This window comes from Pleurodeles waltl, chromosome 5, assembly GCF_031143425.1.
Source record: "Pleurodeles waltl isolate 20211129_DDA chromosome 5, aPleWal1.hap1.20221129, whole genome shotgun sequence".
In the NCBI taxonomy this organism is placed as follows: domain Eukaryota; kingdom Metazoa; phylum Chordata; class Amphibia; order Caudata; family Salamandridae; genus Pleurodeles; species Pleurodeles waltl.
Genome location: NC_090444.1, coordinates 681,646,473 through 681,663,991, shown reverse-complemented (window position 1 = coordinate 681,663,991; position 17,519 = coordinate 681,646,473). Strand labels below are relative to the sequence as shown.

General features: G+C 43.3%; 1 protein-coding gene across 2 annotated transcripts in view; it reads right to left on the bottom strand.

Annotated features, from left to right (window-relative positions):
• The window catches only part of SYNJ2 (synaptojanin 2), a 494,632-nt gene that overhangs the window by 234,659 nt on the left and 242,454 nt on the right, over positions 1-17,519 (bottom strand). For both annotated transcript variants that reach the window (XM_069234571.1, XM_069234573.1), the window contains exons 10-12: positions 6,720-6,872; positions 6,456-6,621; positions 3,061-3,252 (exon numbers count right to left, since the gene is read on the bottom strand). In XM_069234571.1, coding sequence (XP_069090672.1) covers positions 3,061-3,252; positions 6,456-6,621; positions 6,720-6,872 — 511 coding nt within the window. The remainder of the gene's footprint in view (positions 1-3,060; positions 3,253-6,455; positions 6,622-6,719; positions 6,873-17,519) is intronic.

Genomic DNA, 17,519 nt, shown 5'->3' with positions numbered 1-17,519 from the left:
AAGATTTGACACAGAGGGGAAGTTAAGTCGGAGAGGGAGCAAAGTTAGGACTACAGACAGTAGCTGTTCAATAATACGAAATCAAGTCGAAGTGTAATCAGTTGTGGGAGATGTGCTGATTGGGCAAAAGGGCAATGGCCAAAAAGCTGCGAAAAATTAGACAAGTGAATAAAAATGTGAGAAAACATGGCATGGGTCCAGTTCTTGGTTCCTGTTATTGTACAGATGCATGCTCTCCCAGGCTCGTGCAGCACAATCTGCATGGCACCATTTGCCGCTAATTGCAGTCTAAAACTCGAATGGAGCTTTAAAAACAGAGTCGATGAACATCCTGAAATCAAAATGACACGATTACAAGCAGGACAAAGGGGGCTGCTATTTGAGGAGGGGGCTCTATCGAAGAGCATGGCTTGTCACCAGTGTGCTTTCAGGGGCAGACTGCTCTGCAAAATCTTTAAGGGGAAATAAAATTCACAAGATCGATGTGCTATGTACTGCTTGATTTGTATAAGTAGATAAATAAAGTTCGCTGCCCATTTTTCTTTTTTTTTAGACCCGGACAGCCTTATGCCACTGCATGATTAAGGATTAGCGCAAATCCCTCATCAGCAGTTGTAACCCATTCACACAAAAGTGTGCTGGTCCTCACCAACAAACCCCAGGGATTGCCATATGTAAGGTCTGACATTAGGGCTGTTAGGTGCAATAAGTCTAACACAACACCTAAAGCTCTTGACCTGACATGGATGCTTGTGGTACCAAAGCATAGCATGCTTTCATTAGTTTATGAAGCGTTGAACTCCCTCTTTTGCACTACTTCCTTTCCATGTTCCTGGGGTTTGCCCTACTTCCAAAGAGAAGAGTGAAATACATTCTTCATAAATAAATGTTTTGCACACATCATTCTATCAACATACAGGACGCAAATGCATTCACTGTGCATTTTTCACATTTTGAATGGCTAGTTAACATAGGCCACATCTAAATGGCATTAGTTGCGTCTCGCTGCACTGTGAAGGAGTGGCACGCTGGGAGGGGCAAAATAAACATTAAATAAAAAGAAAAAAAAATGTACCTGCTGTGGTCACTCGCGGCACAGGCTCCCAGCCTGCCCTGCGGCCAATTCTAACGCTGCATGAAGGCAGCATTAGGATTGGCTGGAGCGCCATGGCTTGGCGTTCCCAGGTAAACTGGGAGACTGTGCCTACTCTCTCCAGCCTAGCAACACAGTGCTGGGCTGGAGAGAGCACATTACGCATGTGTGTGTAACGCCCCCTCAGTGTTCTTCGCAGTCAGAGGCCATGCCAAGAAAACAATAATAACCCCCTTTTGTTATAATTTTCTTGTAAAAGTTTTGCAGTTGCTGCTACTCACAGAGGGGGAGAAGGGGTGACGCGTCTCAGCCATAGTGGAGGAGCCGCAGCTGACTGCCATATTTCTTCTTGTCGGGTATCTTTCTTTTTTTTTTTTTTAGGTGAAAAGCTGTACCACCAACTTCAAATGATGTATCATTTAATTTTCTTTCTCAAGAGATGATTCAACTCTACACAATCCTCGGGGCATGCAGTAATGAGAACCTGCGTGAGAACATCATGGAACGGCTGTACAATCTTATGTTGCAGATAACTGAAGTTAATAACACCTAAAGAGATTTCATCGTGCTCTAGCTTGCAAATATGTCTATGGATATGCACTTTAACCTGATTCCCCTTCATGGAAACTGTGTGCCAGTGAAGGGAAACGTGGAAAAAATGGTTTAAACTAATACATGGCAGACTTTGTTTAGCAATGGGTTTCTCACTTGCTAGAAGATGTCTTACTTGATTCATACTTATGGCCTTTCAGAGGCTTTCAATGCTGACACCTTAATCCTGACCTCTCCCCATTTTTCCTCGATTTCCTCCTTGCTTTGTGGGTTGAGGTTTCCCTTCAGGAGAAATCGAGTCTGCTTTATGCTGTTTTGAGACAACTTCAGAACAGTTAATACGTGCATTTATGATTATGAAAAGCTTTGCAGCATTTTGACTAACACATTCATGTACTGCCTATTGAAATGCAACTAATTTGATGATTTGACTTTAAAACTTTGCTAATCTTTTAGTAAACCGTTAAGGTTTGTAAATCTAATATTCTAATTTTTGTGAGGCCTAATTGCCTTCTCAGCCTAGTTGGAACTAAAGATCCACTCATGTGAGTTAAGCCTGAACGTGCGCATGCACCAACATTGGCAAGGTGCCAAGTGCTGCCACACATTATTATGTAGAGCACAAAGACAGGAGGAGCAGTAACCGTGGAACTTGACTGCAAACAGTCACTTTCCTGCTGGTATAGACAGCCTGATAAATAAAACAAAAGTTTGCTTCAATGACATTGTAGAGAAGGTAAGTCACAAGAGTGTCTGATAAGAGATCCAGAAAGAGGATGCTCCAGCTAGAGACTATCTGGTTTCGGTGCCTCGATGACAGTGTTGTTAAAAAAAAAAAAAAAAAAAAAAAGATAAGCTATCTACCTTCTAGTTTCAAACATTTAGCATGAGAAATAAGTTTGCAGCTGCCATTCATGAGGATTTGCTTCCGGATTTAAACAGTCAGAAATGAAAAACCCAATCTACAGAAAAAAAGAAAGATGGCATCTTCAATCAAATTTGCAATAATGGAGCGGAGTGTAGTTTAGATTTCCTCTTGCATTGATATGTATCGACCTTGTACAAGGGTACTGTCCCATGTTTCTTGCGCGTACTGTGGTGTACCAGGGTCTAAAGAACAATTCCAGAAGTGCTGTCCATCTGCGCAAGGCCAGGAGTTTCCACAGTTACATAACTTTATTTAATCAAATTGAGATTCCAAATTCTAGTCAACCGATCAATATGGTGGCGACAGACTAAGGCAACAGTAGCATTATTTTGAAGTACATAGTAGATGGATAACAATCAAATCCATTTCTAATTTCAGATCCCTCTGTTGGGATGAAACGAAACTAATAATTATATTTTGATAGACCTTCATATATAGTCACTAAAATCAACAATAGTTTGTTACAGCCTCCATACTTCTGTCTTACCCTGAAATTCAGTAGCTCCAGAAAGCTTGGGAGAATCCAATAGCCAGTCTGTTAGTTCGCTAGTGCTGAGAATATTACTTCGAAACTGTTTGCCGCCATTGACGTTCCAGGTTCCCATGGCAACTCGAATTCTCTTGAAATTTGTAAACTCAAACTGGCATTCGGTCATTGCTTTTAAAATGCTGGGAGTGACTGTTAAAAGAAAAAATAGGATTATTTAACTTAACAACTAGTATTCTTTGTGACACGGGTCCGTCTAACAAGTAACCCTTAAATACTATGGGGGTTATTCCAACTTTGGAGGAGGTGTTAATCCGTCCCAAAAGTGACGGTAAAGTGATGGATATACCACCAGCCGTATTACGAGTTCCATAGGATATAATGGAATCGTAATACGGCTGGTGGTATATACGTCACTTTACCGTCACTTTTGGGACGGATTAACACCTCCTCCAAAGTTGGAATAACCCCCTATGTATTCTTTGATTAAGCAAGCCGTGAAAATTACATGTTTTTAACATCTCAGGCATAAAGAACCTAACAGACATGGACGAGATCCTACTCTTTGTGGCCCTGAACACTAAACTCTAAAGGCATTAACACTGTTGAATGTAGAACATTAGTGCTCTGCTAACAAAATGAGGTATATGTTCTCCACTGCTGCAGGCTGAGGTTAGTAGCCTCGAGTTCTATGCAAGCAATAAGTCTTTTGAACGAAAATACAGCAAAAACTGCTGCATCAAAACTATGGTCAAAGCTGAAGCATTACAGAAATCTTAGAGGAGCCTCCAAGTTATTGTACCATGACCTGCCATGTGTGCCTTTTTCTGAAGCTCACTAAGGATGTCAACAGTGCAAGCAAGTGCCTGAAGACCACAAATGCTAGTCTTTGCCCTGCCTACCTCGCAGTACTTGAGAAAATTACATTATGAAGCTCATTTCTTTTTGTGTAGAATGTTTTAACAAGATACACCCCTTTGTTTTTGGATCCAAATGCCAACATAGCTATGGGCGAAGTTTCTTGCAGAACACTCCGGACTAAACAATTTAATTGCCTAATTATATGCATAACTAGCATGGACTATGACAATTAAAGGAGACAGTCACGCCATTTGTTCCAGAGTTTGAAAGGTGCAGTGTGCTGATAATTGTTATCCAGCCAGCCAAATGAATTATAAAATGTTACAAAAAGCCTTGCTAGAGTATCAATACCTCACCGTCTGTAATCTAGTTATTGTTGCTTTGTAGAGTTGTCATTAACCATTCAAATTTTGTCAGAAGTACTAATGCATGAAAAATTCACAATCTACGAAAATGACAGACGTTCCATGACATATGAAGTGTGCCTTAGTGGTTATGGCATGGATTACTTACAAAATGTCATAGCATTCATGTAAAAATACATAGGGCCCAGAGTGCTGCACAGTTTTTAACTACAGAGCTCAAGAAAATCAAATATTGAAGAATTGCGAGGATCCCATTAGCACAAACGGAGTCCTAGTTCCTAGGGGGTGACAAAACAATTTATCTCAGCCCCATGAATCCACAATTATGTGGATCAACAATGCCAAAAGATATGGATAGGCCCAGCATCCCCAGAAGTCAGGGTTCACCTTTGTCTGTGATTACAAAGCCTAATTCGGAGGAATCTTCCCTGCTGCTTTTGAGCCTACAACCAGAATAGTTGAACCATGGCAGATGGAATATGGAGATGTAGTCTTCCAGTTGGTTACCACCCAGCCAAAAAAGGCAGGCCTGTCCTATATCTCATCGTTTTCAACTGATTCACCATAAGGTATTTTGTAGTATTTGGTATCTGAGCCACCCCCCCTCAGAAAAGGGTCTGTACAACGTTTTATATGAGAGTATTGCCTTAAGGGGCACTTTGTTCACCATTAGTACAAGCTAGTATAACACTTTCCAAATCCTCCATAATTTTCAAAATAGGGCTACAAATGTTTATCTATGTCACTAGTTTTTTGGGATGTTGTCACCCTTTAGACTCACATTTAACATTACAGGCCAATAGTTTATCTGCTTTTATGTCTCAGCCATAGTTTTCATATGTTTTGCATTTGACTGAAGTTCAAACACTCACTACCCACAATCAACGCCTTCGCAATTTTCCATAATGTCTGTATTGGAACCGTGCAGTGAGCATTTCTAAAATAATATCCTATTGTTTCAGGATCTTCACTCTGACTAAAGGATCCTCCAACACCAGTTAATTCGGTTTCCAGGGTCAGCAATGTCAAGGCTTATGGAGGGGAAGAAATATTGAAAACAGCACACGGACAATTCCATGTACATCTTTTATAGCTTTCGGCCAGTAACTCTACATCTTTTTTGAGAATTTGATGAAAACCCATCACAACTCAGTGCTACAAAGATCTGAATTTGTTGCTTGCCCTTTTTATCCCATCAATCTTGATCACAGATAGGCACAGCTTCCTAATGTGATGGCATCTCTAAGGTAAGTCAATCTTCTGAAAAACAAATGCTTTGTCTCAGCAATGAAAGGTTGGCGCTGTGCAACTCTGTAATACTTTGACATGTACCCTTAATCGTAGCTTTATCCTTAGTCATGGTGGTATCTCATTAGGTACCGAGCCCAGCCTGCAGCCTTAGCTTTTACCCACACCATACCTTTGAGCCACAGATTTAAAATCTAAGCATTTCACTTTGCAAGCTATGGTGATGCTGAATAAATCCACTTTGATTTTGATCCCATGTAGATTCACGAGGACAAAAACGGCCATTTTTGGATTCCAACTGCCTAACTGATGTGTCTCCAAGTTCATCCAAACTATGCAGGAGTAGAGTAAATGAAAAAAAACACTCCATGCCCCAAAACACAGACCAAGTCATTCCCTTGTTTATATTCTGTCTATGTACCGAGAGCACTCAAACACCAAATCCGGTCCTACAAGTGTTGATGGGAAGTTGATTCATACAAGGATGGTGTAAAAAGGCATCACAGATCATTAACACTTGTAGCACCAATACTGAATATGCCAAATCTAAGATGGCATGGGTAGGTAGAAGCATAAATGTTGTGCTTGGATTTCAATAGATGAACTAATGTTCACAAGACAACCTTTAGAGAATATGTACATTTGTCATTCCAAAACTGCAGTCCTAATGTGCATAATGGGGCAACCATTGAGTTCTTCTTGTGAATAGACAGCTGCAAAATGTTATTAGTTACTATATATTTCTTTGTGTACAAAGTAAAAAGTCTGGAACAACTTGTTATAATTCTGTGTTCATGATATTAATGCAGTTTGGGTGACGTATAAATCAGTGTACACAAATATGTCTTTAAGGACTTCACAGTGTAGAAGGCAAGCAGGAGGATTTACCAAACTGACACTATATAGCTACTCTAGACTTACCCAGAAGAGCTGCGTTGCCCATTAGCATCTTTCCTTTGTCTGCATATTCTTCACTATAGAAATCCCCCATGAGCAACAGGTCAATGGCTTCCTGCTTCACACCATCAAAAAAATTTGTCTGTATGGTTCTGGACACAGACCTTGCTCCATCTTTGATCTTCCCAACCTGTTTTGCAAAGACAATCACACATTGTGTATGGATATTACATAGCAAAAAGAAGTTTAAGATTAAAATCCGATTGAGATAAGTTAAACGTTTCATACTTTAGCTTTTCCTTTTAGTGCTCGACTGCCAGTGAATACCCGACTTAAATTGTGAGCATTTAGAGACCACATTGCTTTGTAGGACTCCTCAAAGCGCTCCAGGACAGACTTCTTATCAATCACACCCAGGCTCTCCAGTTGAGTGCGCAGAACCTGTAAAGCAATGCAATGAAATTAATGGGTCATATTATTTTGAACAGTGCACTGTACAAATAAGCTACTTGCTCTGGAGAATACATCAGACTTAATTAATGCACTTGTTTCCACACAATGAAGCTTTGGGCAAGCAAAGAAAACATCTTCCAGATAACCCAGTTCCCGATAAGTGGACTAACGCTTCAAACACCAAACCATCTTATGCCACACTGTTTTGGATAATGCAATGTCCTTCACTGGGTGGGTGTGTCTGTGTTCAATCTGTTGCCTGTTGGGTATTTGAATTTCCAGAAGTGGAGACTCAGAAATAGGGTGCGGTGTGGGTATTTGGGGCTTTCAATATTTTTTCTGTGTGTGAGTGGTAGTGCTTTTGTTCCACTTATGGTGTGTGTTTGTCTCTCATGACCTTAGTGTACAGATTGCTGTCTGGTGGTTGCCACGTTAGATAATGGTGTGCGCTTTTAGATGGGTGACCTTTAACAACCCTTGCATTCACTAGGTGTTCAGTTACTGAGGTGCTGGTGCCTCTGTGTCCTTCACACATGTATTGATATTTACTGGTCACTGTGGGTTTTACTACTGACAAAAGCAACAACAATATCTAGATTTAGAAATGAACAGAACATTTGAGTTCTTAGACAAAAAACGTCTACCTGCTTCTAAAAGTGTATTACCTAGTACTCCATTTGCAATTGAATATTGGTACATCGTAGTCAACAACTTATAGGAAGATTAATGCAATTGGAGTAAAGCCACAAGTGATTGCATCTGTGTATTTAATGCTGATCTCTTCGCAACTGTCTTGTTCCTCCCTCTACACCAACATTTTACACCTCCATCAGCTACTCTGACTTACAGAACATATGTGAGAGATGAATTTTAGAGAGCAGTAAATGAAATATATCTTCACAATTAAAGCTCAATCAAATTTCTGATCTAGATTCATGCATCTCCCTTATAAGGTAATGACCATGACGATAATCCAGAAAAACAATGTCACCAAAAATACGTTATGCACAGTCTATGGTGATAAGAAAATGTCAACAAATCTTGCATTTTATTTGTATTATATATACGGGTTACCTTCTGCAGTAAAGGGAAGGAAAACCACAACACATGCCATCTGCTACTATTGTCATTTATTATTTAGGCCAGGAGTTAGACCCATTATATTTAAGTACCTTTTGAATTATACATTCAACACAGGGATCTGTCTTCTGCCACTACTCCCAGTGCCAAAATACTGACAAAAAGTGAAACTGACAATAAGTAGCGGGCTGCACCTCACTCAGAACTTCAGATGGAAACGTACCCCATTACTATTCACCCCATGACCCATCATTAAATCTTTATGTTTTATGTCTTTCTTGGGAATAACAAATTGCTGCACCCTGCATATTGCTGTTTAACATTGACTCTCTAGGGATTGTGGTGCATTTCAGATTGCACATTGTGTAAGAGATTAAGGGAAATCCCTGCAATGTATTCATCCACTCCTCTTATAGGTATATCCTTGCAGTATCAGACATAGGTCATCTTCTGCATATATGCAAATAAACACTCTAGCCATCACAAGACTCTCCTCGTTTGTCAAGAATTGAAATTGATTAAACTGGCAGAGTACAGTCCTGTTGCCTTTTAACAGAGAGGGAACTGATCTGGTGTGCTTGAAGGGCTCAGTAGAGAAGACAGATCTAGAGACGGTCGCTCCAGTGGTGTGTCTTTGTGTTGGCTAAAAATCCACATCATACGAAGCCTGACAGCGATACTGCAAATAAATGTGGATCCATTAAACCAGAAAATTCAAGGGGAAACAGCCAAGTGGATGTGTTTCTTTATCTTCTTCAACCGGGTTAGACTGTGAAAAAACACGCCAACAAAAGGGCCACCCAGTGAAATAAAAAAAGAGAATTATAGAACGTCATGCCTCATTTTTTTCCGGACCAAGAGGCGTGAGTGTGCTAAGGGCGAGCATAGGTTGATGGTAAGCTGAATTACAAACTACACAGAGCTGGAGCTGGGAAGGTTTTGGGGAAAGTCTTGCTTAACCGCCTGCAGCGATGAGTTGATGCCCAGGGTGTTATGACAGAAGTGCAAGCTGCCTTCCAGTCCTGTGTAGGAACTATTGATCAGGTTATTCACCTTTATGTGATTTCACATAAACGTACAGTAATTAGGAAGTCCTTGCTATACTTGGTTTTTATAGACCTGAAAGCAGCCATCGATTCAGTGGATAGGAGCAAACTATGGAAGTCACTGCTGGGCTTAAGGGTTGGTGTTTCCCTAGTTAAAGCTATAGCAGCACTGCATTCGGATAATATGGGCAGAGTTACGGGACGGGTGGGGGGTGTACAGACCCCTTCCAGGTTCAAAAGGGTGTCCCGCAAGGCAGTGCCCTCTTCCTAGCATAGCTGGTAGGAGGGTCCCAATATTATTATTTGCAGATGACACAGTGCTTATGGCGCACACGGAAATGCAACCCACAGGCTACTTGGTCGCTTTGCAAAGTATTGCAAGAAAAAAAATCAGTGACTATCAACTGTAGCAAGACGATGAGTATGGCTTTGTGGCAATCTCCTAGATAAGGCAAAAACTAGTGATTGATGGTGAACCAATCAATACTATTAAACACTTTGACTACCTGGGTGTACGGTTCTTGGATAACTTAAATTGAGGCGATCATGTACAGAAGGCGGCGATGGTCCTAAAACAAGCAGCTGGTGCTATATTGAAGTTTAGGCACAAGGCCAATGGCAAAAGTAGCAGTACCATCTTGCAAATATACACCCAAAGGGCGGTGGATGCATCGCTTTAGGGGGCAGAGCTTTGGGGATATGCGAACACCAGTGTGCTGCAAATAGCTGAGAATATTTTTTTAAGATCCTTATTGGGGTTCGGACCAGGAACTCAGCCTGGGGCCAATATCAGAACTAGCATCCTTAAGTCCAGTATTATACTGGGTAAGGTTAGTACGTAACTCTAAGGCAGTAGTTTACCTGAAAACCTTTGAAGAGGTCAATTCGAGTGGCGGACTTAGGGGGCCTTTGTGGTGGGCTCATGTCAAAAAGGTTTTAGGAAAACTCCAACTAGAGGCTTTGTGGGCCGAACCCAGCAGAGTCAGGCAGGACACTGCGGGTCAGGTCAAGGACCAGTACTGCAAATTCAATAAGTTGAGAGTATACCAGGAATTTAGGCCTGAATCAATTACAAGATATTTTAATAACACATATGGCCCTGCCCCTATAGATTACCTGGATCTGCTATACCCTGAATAGAAGCGCTCTCAGTATATAAAATATAGGTTGGGTATACTGCCACTAAGAAATTATCTGGCCCGTAGGCTAGTGTCGGGGCTGGGGTATTGCGATTGTAGTCTTGCGGAGGTAGACAATGTTGCCCACTTCACTTTGTTTTGCAGAAAATTTGATGCGGGCCGGCCACATTGGCTTCATCCCCTTTTTAAATCCATTGGGGTAAATTGTGTCAAAGCTGCACTAGCACTCTGTGTTCGGCTCGGCAACATTAGTGCACATAATTCGGTAGCCTCATATACAGGGGCTGCATGGCCTTGCTTGAGGGAGCTACCAGCCAAGCTGGGGTTGGCTGAATCATAAGATCTTTATAAGTCTCCAGTTTTTGCGTTTCTGTGCGATGGAATTAGTCACCCCCTTCTGTACAAATGGGGCTGCCCTTTAATGTCTTGCCGTAGATAACTGTTGTATGCACAAGCACCTTCTCCTTGTATCCCTTTTTAGGGTCGAGCCTGCGTTGCATGAGCTCGCGCATGCGTATCGCAGCGAGACGCTTTAGTTATTAGAAAAGGGCTCAGAGCCCTGTCGACGTCACATCAGTGTGTTTGATTGGTTCGTGGGCTTGCCTAGTAAAATCTGCTTGCTTTCATTAGTGGAAGGCATGCACAAGTCATGCCTTTTCCGGTGGTTAGCCCACCTCGAGCGCAGCGACCAAGTACAGAAAACATGCGAGGCTCGCTGTGGAGTTTACAACGCGATCAGCTCTAACATGAGCAAACGCGAGACCTGCTGCATTGCAAATGCTTGTTTTAAGTGTTCCCTGACAACGAGGGTTGGCCCCTGTGGTTGATTTTAATGTCTTGTTGTTATTAACTGCTATCCGGACAATCACTTTTTCCCCGTGTTCCCTTTCAAAGTTCCTTTTGTACAGATGGAGGATGGCCTTCGTAGTAGTAGATGATGGTACTGCATTTGTATATACATGTGCAAGGTGTGGTTTTATGAATTCGTGAATTGCCATGTGTGGAGCTGCACTGTCGTTGTTGCTTTTTTTAATTTAATGATTACTTGTTTTTATATATAAGCGAATTATGTTTTTTTTCATCATTTTATGTATTGTCATATTCATTGTAAGGCTTATATCTGAAACAATAAACTTGAAACATACTACACAGCACAAAATATACTGATGCAACATGATGTAAGTTGTATGCTTAGGGAGAAAGGAAATATTTTCCTTCTAATAGGAAAAAAGCAGGGCTCTACTGCACAAATACATCTCAAAGATGGCAGACGACATGCAGGTTAACTCTGCGGCCCTAACAAAACCTTCCTTCTCTTACCTACGTATGCAATTAATTCTAACAGATCACCACAGCCACGAGTAAAAAGCAACTTTTGCAGATCAGGTCCCCAAATCTTCACAGTTACATACTTGAGCAAAACAAGATTCAAGAATTCAAAGAAAAGGTTCAAGCTAGCTATACTGAAGAAAGTCGTCCAGAGACCTAAATCCATAAGACAACTAAAGTGAGAAAACTGGCTAAATCATAACTGACCTTCAATTCTTCATTCCCAAAATCTGTTGAGAGTCAAGAGATTTGTATCAAAACGAGCCACTTCTAAAACATGCATGATACTAGAAGTTACAAACACGGGGGAACAAGCAGCTTCACTGCGAGCAAATAATGTAAAATTAGACTTTACAACACAATGTTTACGGCCCTGACTTATGCCAAGAATCTGAGATCTTTTTATGAGAACTTTTACAAATTGGTCAGGATTTTAAAATCATATTCTCATACTAAGACAATAATTCTAGCCCAGACCCATCAGCATCTTCACCATGGCTCATCAACATCCAAAAACGAATCACATCTCATGGTGTTTAATTTGGAGGCTCAACTACATATGCACAGTCACTCCTCTGTGCAATGTTTCACAGGTTCAGGTCAGGTGCAGCAGGAATGTCTGAGTAAATGAGCAACTATTCAAACAGGAAAGCAGAGCTCACCTGAGTTGCCCTGCCAGAACAACCACCCTACTCCATGAATCCACCACTTTGTACCACTGTTCTTTACTCACAAAGACGTTAGCCTGGTGAAAAAGGAGAAATCTTGTCTGCTTCCTAATTCTATCCTGAAGCCCAAACTTCTAATAATCCATCTCTCTACCTGTTACTAGATCCAGTCTGAGTTACAGGGAACCCACCCTATCCCCCTTTTTGAGGGCCCAGAAGCCACCAACTAGTGCCCACTGGGAACAGCTTAAGCATCATAGTATTCAGAAAAAAATTAACATCCAAGATATCTGCCAACAGATCAGCTCCGGACAATAGCTTTATCCCTTACATTCTAAGAGTGAATGATCAAATCAATTGATCACTCCTCCTGACCTAGTGAAAGCGTAAGGCAATTTCCAACTCAACTGACCACTTTGATCTAACAGTCACTTGGATTGGGACTAAGCTCCCTTAAATTGGATAATGTCAATACTCAGTCTTCCCAGCTGTGATAGAAACTTAGGTGGAGGTGGACCCAATACTCTCAGTGGAATTGACCTGAATGGAAAAGTCAAAAAAAGTTAATCTCAACCTTTTTTTATGGTTGAATCATCAATTCCAAATTATACACCAAACTTTCCTCCTGTTGATTCGGACTACAGTTCTCTACTGATCAATAGCCTAGAACTTTAAATTGGTGTATAAAATAAGTGACCTGCCCTCATATGGGAAGAACTTAGCACCAAGGACCTTATGAATCGAAAGGCATAGCATTTTGGAAAGGCAAACCTGACCACAAACCTGCAGCTGAGCTGACTGAGATTTAGTCAAACTGACAGTGGCCAAAAAACAAAGCAGGTAAATTGCCTGATGGTATAAACAAGCACAATAATACATCCTGCAGTAAAAATGCCTAGTCACAGATCTAGTCATACCATTCTTTCATCACTCTCCAGTTTCAAATATTTTGTAATGTGTAAGTCTCACAAAAAGCATTAACACATAGTATGACAATTCAAAAAAAGCGGGGAAGTTAAGGCAATGTTCACAGCATAAATAAGTACAAATCAAATACACAGTACAAAGCATGAGGTGCATATCAGCAACCAATTATAAGCCAGAGACGTTGAAAACAAACCTCTTGCATAACATCAATGTCACTAAGGAGAAATCAACTCCTTGAAGAGCAATGAAACTATACAGAGCCCCGCAGCTGCCAACAATTGTCCACCTTAGGATAGTAAACATGAAAAGGTAATGCCAGTTTTTGTAGCATGCGGCAAAAACACAGGTCCTCACTAACAAGGTAATTTAAATGCTTGTTGTATGATTAATTAAAATCACACTTTACATCGCTACACAACCTAACTACATCTTCACAACTTGTTTTTTTACATATTATCTCACTGTAAATTGGACACAATTTTGTATGGTTCATTAGCAATATCTACTGTGTAAAGTGTCATGGTTTGAAGTTGTATTGTAATCTGTCCTTTCCTTCCCAAAAATCAATTAAAAATAAAATCACACAATACAATAACCAACAAATTAAAAACCTTTAGCGCAGTGCACTAGACCAGGCTCTCCAAAGCAGAAATTACAAATGGTAATAACTGCCCCAAAGCCTTGATGAAGTAATTCACATCACATAATTGGGGATTTTTGCCACTTAAGGTTTAATGGTGACCTTCTTTGCATCACATGACAGTGGCATTACATTTATCAAGGCTATCCAAGTATTTCAATAGAGAACAGCACACATAGATAAAGAAAGTGCAAAATACCAGTTCACTGCACCTCCACACAGTAAAGACTCATTATTATCATTTGCCTCAAAACAAACAAAAATTCAAAAATAATTTGTAAACAACCGCCCAATATCGCCCTGCCTTTCCATCTGCCCTCCTCTTTCCTTGTCATTTTTCACCACCATCGAACGTTTGAAGGAAATGGACCACACGATTTTAGCATTAAAGATCAAAATCGGCAACCTACTCATGAAACCATGCCTTGCTGCTTTTTTAAAACACAATTACCATCACTGACCACCAAAATGACAAACATAACCAGCTCATCTCTTAGGAAGGCCATTGTGAACTGCAAGTTGAATTATGCAAAATGTGATCACCCCCTCCATTCCTAAATTGAATTGCTATCACTCTGGTAATGCTCAGCCACCAGCCAATTACAACCTCCCATATAGCAGCAAAAGTCCAGATGAACGTTGCTATGGAAGAGCTAAAAGAACATGTACACCAAAATTCTCTGTACCATGATCAACCAATGGCTCAAAAGGATTCCCAATGGCTCCCATCAGAGAGGAGATCCTCATTACATTCAACACTGCTTATTACACTGTTCTCCAGATAGTTTGCAGACAAGGGTTCAACAGTACATCAGTTGCTCCAGGCCGCGTTACAATTGATTGTCTATTTCCTCCTCAAATGTAAGCAACATGACCACATCAGAGCTAATGCATTCTCCTTCCTGTTGGATGCATGTGTTATTCAACAGCAAGGGTAGGTCGCTCTCCCTGCCGCTGCAGCTCCTCCAGCTCCCCCAGGTTCCTGAGACCCACCTCACAGTAAGTACCCCCCACCTCCCAGCCCCTCGCCCTGCCTCGCGCTACTCACCCTCTCTCCTGCTCCTCTTCTTCTTTTCTTCTTCTCTGTTCTTCCTCCTCACCTGTAATCTTCTTCTGTACTCTTCTTCTCCCCGTCTTCTCTCTTCTTCTGTGTGCTTCTCTGCCTCTCCTGTCGCCTCTCTCCTTCTTCATCTTCTTCTGAGGTCTTCTGCCTGTCTTCTGCCTTCTGTTCTTCGTATCTTCATCTGTGATCTTCTGCTCTTCTGTGAACTTCCGCTCTTCTGAGTTCTTCTGTTCTCCTGTTCGTCTGTTCTCCTGTTCTTCTGTTCTCCTGTTCTTCTGTTCTCCTGTTCTTCTGTTCTCCTGTTCTTCTGTTCTCCTGTTCTCCTGTTCTCCTGTTCTTCTGCTCTTCCGGTCTTCTGCTCTTCCGGTCTTCTGCTCTTCCGGTCTTCCGGTCTTCTGCTCTTCTGTTCGTCCGGTCTTCTGTTCTTCTGTTCTTCTGGTCTTCTGTCTTCGGCTCCTCTGCACCCTCCGTTGTCTTCTGCCCGCGCCTGCCCTCCTGCTCCTGCCTCATCCCCCTCCGTCACTCGCCTCCCCCTCTCTATCACCCCTATCTAACCCATTCGCTATCTACCTCCCTCTCTCCTCCTATCCACCTTTCTCTCTATCTCTCTATCTCACTATCTAACTCCCTCACTCCCCACCCCCTCCTATCCACCTATCTCTCTATCTATCTATTTCTCTATCTATCGATTTCTCTATCTATCCATTTTCTCTATTTCTCTATCTCTCCCCCCTTCCCGCCACCCCCTCTATTACCTATTCTTCCTATCCTCTCACTCTACCTCTCACCCTCACCCACCTCTACAACCCTCCCTCCCCTATCTTCACAACCCTACTCCTATCTCTCTTCCTAATCTCCCAAACCTCCTAACACTCTCCCCCCTCCACCCTTAAACCCCCCTTCTCCAGCTCTTCTCACTCTACCTGTCCCCCCCCTCGCGCTTTCCCGCCGTGACCTCCTGCTCGCCCGCCCCCCCAGCTCCCATTCACCCCCAGCTGACCCCTCCCCCCCTACCTCATATGGCGGCCGCTGCGCGACAGGGGTAGCGACCCTTGACCCAAGGGTAGGTCGCTCCCCCTTCAGCTCCTCCAGCTCCTCCAGGTTCCTGAGACCCACACCTCACAGTAAGTACCCCCCACCTCCCAGCCCCTCGCCCTGCCCCGCGCTACTCACCCTCTCTCCTGCTCCTGCTTCTCTTCTTCTTTTCTTCTTCTCTGTTCTTCCTCCTCGCTCCTCGCCTTTAATCTTCTTCAGTACTCTTCTTCTCCCAGTCTTCTCTCTTCTTCTGTGTGCTTCTCTGCCTCTCCTGTCGCCCCTCTCCTTCTTCATCTTCTTCTGAGGTCTTCTGCCTTCTGTTCTTCGTATCTTCATCTGTGATCTTCTGCTCTTCTGTGAACTTCCGCTCTTCTGAGTTCTTCTGTTCTCCTGTTCTTCTGTTCTTCTGCTCGTTCGGTCTTCTGTTCTTCCGGTCTTCTGTTCTTCTATCTTCTATCTTCTGTCTTCGGCTCCTCTGCCCCCTCCGTCTTCTTCTCCCCGCGCCTGCCCTCCTGCTCCTGCATCATCCCCCTCCCTCACTCGCCTCCCCCTCTCTATCACCCCTATCTAACCCATTCGCTATCTACCTCCCTCTCTCCTCCTATCCACCTTTCTCTCTATCTCACTATTTAACTCCCTCACTCCCCACCCCCTCCTATCCACCTATCTCTCTATCTATCTATTTCTCTATCTATCGATTTCTCTATCTATCCATTTCTCTATCTATCCATTTTCTCTATCTATTTCTCTATCTCTCCCCCCTTCCCGCCACCCCCTCTATTACCTATTCTTCCTATCCTCTCACTCTACCTCTCACCCTCACCCACCTCTACAACCCCCCCTCCCCTATCTTCACAACCCTACTCCTATCTCTTTTCCTAATCTCCAAAACCTCCTAACACTCTCCCCCCTCCACCCTTAAACCCCCCTCCCACAGCTCTTCTCACTCTACCTGTGCCCCCCTCCCTCGCGCTTTCCCGCCGCGACCTCCTGCTCGCCCCCGCCCCCCCAGCTCCCATTCGCCCCCAGATGACCCCTCCCCCCCCCTCCTACCTCATATGGTGGCCGCTGCGTGACCGCGCCGCTGGCAAGCCCGTCTGCGCCCGTCCGCGCCCGGCCCGCGCCCAGAGCCACGACCCCTGGTCCCCAGCTCTCCCAAACCCCGCTGATCTGCTACGACCCCACGACCCTCCTCGCCCTCAACCCAGGACGCTCCAACACTAGAAAAGACCGCACCAACCAAGTAGGAGGAGGTATCGCCATCGTCTTCAAAGACTCCATCAGCTTCACCACCTCAACAGAAGACACCCCTCTCGCCGCTGAACACCTGCATTTTCAGATTCGCACCGACCCGAGGACTACCCTCAGAGGATCCCTCGTCTACCGTCCTCCCGGACCGCGCGCCCCCTTCAGCGACGCCATCGCCGACTTCATCTCCCCGCACGCCCTCGCCTCACCGGACTACATCCTCCTAGGCGACCTCAACTTCCATGTGGAACAAAACAACGACCCAAACACCACCACCCTGCTCGACAACCTCGGCCTCAAACAACTGGTGAACACCGCCACCCACATCGCCGGACACACGCTTGACCCTATCTTCTCCGCCAGCAAACACGTCTTCTTCAGCCACACCTCTGCTCTACACTGGACCGACCACAGCTGTGTCCACTTCACATTCCGACGCGAGACCCGCCACCTCCGCACT